At 34.6% G+C, this 3,853-nt stretch overlaps 1 protein-coding gene across 1 annotated transcript; it reads left to right on the top strand.

Annotated features, from left to right (window-relative positions):
• Positions 1 to 6: 6 nt before the first annotated feature.
• LOC108371250 (UDP-glucuronosyltransferase 2B20-like) lies at positions 7 to 3,332 on the top strand. Its single transcript, XM_017626763.1, has 2 exons — positions 7 to 26; positions 1,966 to 3,332. Exon 2 carries the CDS (start codon positions 2,205 to 2,207, stop codon positions 3,282 to 3,284), a length of 1,080 nt encoding a protein of 359 aa, XP_017482252.1. The 5' UTR covers positions 7 to 26; positions 1,966 to 2,204; the 3' UTR covers positions 3,285 to 3,332.
• The last annotated feature ends 521 nt before the right edge of the window (positions 3,333 to 3,853 follow it).

The raw sequence follows: 3,853 nt of genomic DNA, 5'->3' as shown, positions 1-3,853 counted from the left end.
TATTTACGAAAATTATCTCTTTGAAGGTGAGTAGTATGTATGTATGTATGTATATCAGAGAGTGCTATTTTAAGCGCTAGATATAGTGCTATGTGAAAATTAAAAGGCCAAAAAAAATAAGGGTTTAGTGCCTAGTGCCTTTTTGGTGTTTTTTTCTGAACTCAAATGCAATGTATGTACATTAGGGTGGTCCAAAATAAGTAAATTCGAAATTTTAATGCTCTCACCCCCTAGGATTGTTCTACATCGAAAAAAATTTACCCCGTTTTTTTTTGAAATAAAAAAATATTTGTATATGGGACAAAACAACTTTTCATAGAAATGGTAGAGAATTCTTAAAAATCAGTATTATTTTTTCGATCGGAAAACTATGGTTCTCTTCAGGAGACTTCCAATAACATTATCCAATTCTTTATTTAACCATTTTTTAATAATAAAAATTTTGTATTTATGCTCCCATAGCAAAAAAAATTGTTAAATAAATAACTGGGTATTACTATTGAGGGTCTCCTGAAGAGAACCTGAGTCTTCCGAGCGAAAAAGATTGATTTTCAAAAATTCTATACACTTGTTTTTTTTGGACCACCCTAATGTACATGCATCCATGCAAATATGTTCAGAAAATAGGAAATTTATATTGAATTCGTCAAAATGTTAACCAATGCGGGCAGATCCAGACTTCCCAGCAATTTTGAAATACATATTTAGTAAAATAAAAACGATCTCTCCTGAAAACGTACACTCCCATGCACTTGAATAGGGACAATGCTTTTTCGTGTTTTTTTTGGGGGTTAATTTTCCTCTATTTAATTTCCATTATTTTAAAATTGAAACACAATTTACATAAACAGCAAAAAGATATTTGCTTTTAATTTCATTTAATTTTTGGGAAAGTATTTTTTTTAATGTTTGTTTCTTTTTTTATTATAACTTTTTTTTTTGATTTTAAGATGTTAGTTTAGAAAGTAACATTTTTTTCCATTAAACTTTTACAAACGTATTTTATTTTTTTATTTTGAATTGAAATTTTTTCTTCTTAAAACTTTTTTATTAGATTTTATAGTTCTAAAAAGGAAAAAGACTTCTTAAAGTTCATTGAATTTTTAGGAGCTTACTTTATTTTTTCCTTTAATTATTTTTTTTTTAATTACATTTTCTTTTTATTTTTAGATTTTTAATTAAAGAGAAAAGTATTTTTCTAGCTTCATGTATATAATTTTTTCTTTTGTTTAACTTCATTTTCGTTAAATTTTGTGATTTTGTTGTTTTAAAAAGAATATTTTTGTTTTAAAATTTAATTTTCTTTTAAATTTTCGGTGTTATTTTAAAAAGAAATGTATATTTTTTGGTTTCCTTTTAATTTTTAAGTTTTTTTTTAAATATATTTTTGGTTCTATAATTTTTTTTGTTTAATTTCGTTTTTAGTTTCTAGTTTTTTTTTGTTTTACAAAGAAAAAAAAAAATATTTTTTTAAATAGTTTCTAAAATCTTTTAGCTAAAAGACAAACAGAATAACCCTAAAACCTTCGCGTTAGCATAGCTTTCAATTAGTCTTTCGAAAGACAGTAAAGAGCTTTCAAGATTGCTGCCAGAACTCACAGTTGTCTTACGAAAGACAGTACAGAGCTTTCAAGATAGCTTCTAGAACTGACAGTTGTCTTACCTAAGACTGTGGTGAGTTGAAAGAGAGTGCCAGAATTGCCCAGTACTTCTTTTTGTTAATTATTCTTTAATAGTGCTTACTATTGGTTATTGATTTAGAATAAATAACCAAATAAATAAATAAAGAAAATTGGTAACACTGCTAGAAGAATCGTACATAGTTATGAGCGCTCTCCATAAAACTGATCACTTCACGTAGAGTTAGTTCATTGCATTTGCTGCTTTTAAGGCTTCTAAAGTATTCCTGATCAAAGTATACAAATTTTGTATAAAGTAAATGGCAATGCTTTTATTTATTTTCAGAATACATCGTTGACTCCGAAGTACTGACACTCAGCAAATGGGAAGAACTTAATTTTGCCATCGATTACCTTACACCATCTACACGAAAAGTTCTAGAACATCCAGTGTTGCAAAAATGGCTTAAGCATGGTGTGACCTTCGATTTACTTATTGTTGAGGTTCTGCAGCAGGAAGCGCTCTATGCACTGGCATACCATTTCAAGGCTTTGCTTATTGGCGTTTCCAGCTTCGGCACCGATATGCGTATCGACGAATTGGTTGGCAACACCTCACCACTCTCCTATATACCCTCAACAACTAGCCATTTAACAGATCATATGAATTTTCGCGAGCGTTTAGAAAATTTCTACATTCATGTTCTGGAGTGGATACATAATCGTTTCGTAATGTTGCCTGCGCAATATGAGCTGTACAAAAAATACGTACCCACCCCAACGGCGCCATTTATGGAAATGCGTAAGAACTTCTCACTTGTGTTGCTGAATCAACATTTCTCAATGAGCCTACCACGTCCTTATGTGCCGAATGCTATCGAAGTTGGCGGCTGGCACATAGATCACAAGCCAAGTAAATTACCAGCCGATATGGCAGAATTTATAAATGCCGCCCCAAAGGGGGTAATCTACTTCTCGTTAGGCACAAATATACGCAGTAGAAATTTGTCTGCAAAAAGGCGCGCTATACTAATGGAAGTTTTCGCCTCGTTAAAGCAATACAACATACTTTGGAAATTCGAAGATCCAGAATTACCTGGAAAACCCACGAATGTATTTATCAGTAAATGGTTTCCACAATCTGATGTATTAGCGCACCCTAAGGTAAAGCTCTTTATAACACATGGTGGACTGCTGAGCACAATTGAGGCTATACATCATGCCAAGCCGGTGGTGGGTATGCCTGTTTTCTATGACCAACATCTGAATGTTGCGCGTGCGCAGCAGAAAGGTTTTGGTGTGAGCATCCATTTCAGGAGCTTCACTGCTAACCAACTCAAAAGCGCTATAGTGGAGGTGCTGGAAAATCCAAAATATTCAAAACGCGCGCAAGAAATCTCACAGCTCTATCACGATCAACCAGAGACACCAGTGAAGAAGGCAATTTATTGGACAGAGTATGTATTGCGGCATAAGGGCGCACCGCATATGCGTGTAGCAGCGCGAAATTTGAATTTTATTGAATATCATAATTTGGATGTCATTGCTGTGCTGTTTGGCGGGCCACTTTTGGCCTTACTGGTTGTTGCGTGGGTGAGCTGCAAGCTATTGAAGGCGATTGTGGGAAGAGGTGATGTACGAAATAAGAAAGAAAAGCAAAGCTAATTAGATATCTAAGTATAGAGTTTAAAATGAATTTCCACAGAAATATATATGTATAAAAGCTACACAAAAATTTTTGTTTTATTATTTGTATAGTAGCGCATCGATGCAGAGGGAACTTCGCGATGTATCACTATGGTCCACGCGTTGCGAGGAAGTTTAAGACACCGCTACTGGCTCCGCCTGAACTAAACTGGTGACTCTTAAGCTTTACGAATAAATCAAAATTCTTAGGGGTAATAGCCTATTTCCACCAAAGGCTTAACTGCAGTGAAGAGCTTAAATAGGTTAGGTTAAGGTTAGGTTAAACGGGCAGCTCTGCAAAGAGTTTACTCGGAGGCCGCGAAGGCCCATTGTGATGCTCATGGGGGGGTTACCCCAAGCCTATTTGATTTTCTGGCGAATCCTAGCAGTCTTTCCACAGAAGCTTTCCTCAAGATATCCCTGTGCTGGACACTCGCAAAGGAATTGCTGGACAGATTCTAACTCCCACTCATCCCTGCAGTTTCGACAGAAATCGTCCGAACCTGGCCATGTGACCAACGTTTGACTTTGAAAGCCATGATATACTC

This window comes from Rhagoletis zephyria, unplaced genomic scaffold (genome assembly GCF_001687245.7).
Source record: "Rhagoletis zephyria isolate East Lansing unplaced genomic scaffold, Rhagoletis_zephyria_1.1 Rzeph_scaffold_04827, whole genome shotgun sequence".
NCBI lineage: Eukaryota > Metazoa > Arthropoda > Insecta > Diptera > Tephritidae > Rhagoletis > Rhagoletis zephyria.
Note: the sequence above shows the minus strand (reverse complement) of the source record. Positions and strands in the feature narration are given on the sequence as shown.

Coding starts and splice junctions, on each gene's coding strand:
- LOC108371250 (XM_017626763.1), top strand. CDS start 2,205: ATGCGTATCGACGAATTGGTTGGCAACACCTCACCACTCTCCTATATA.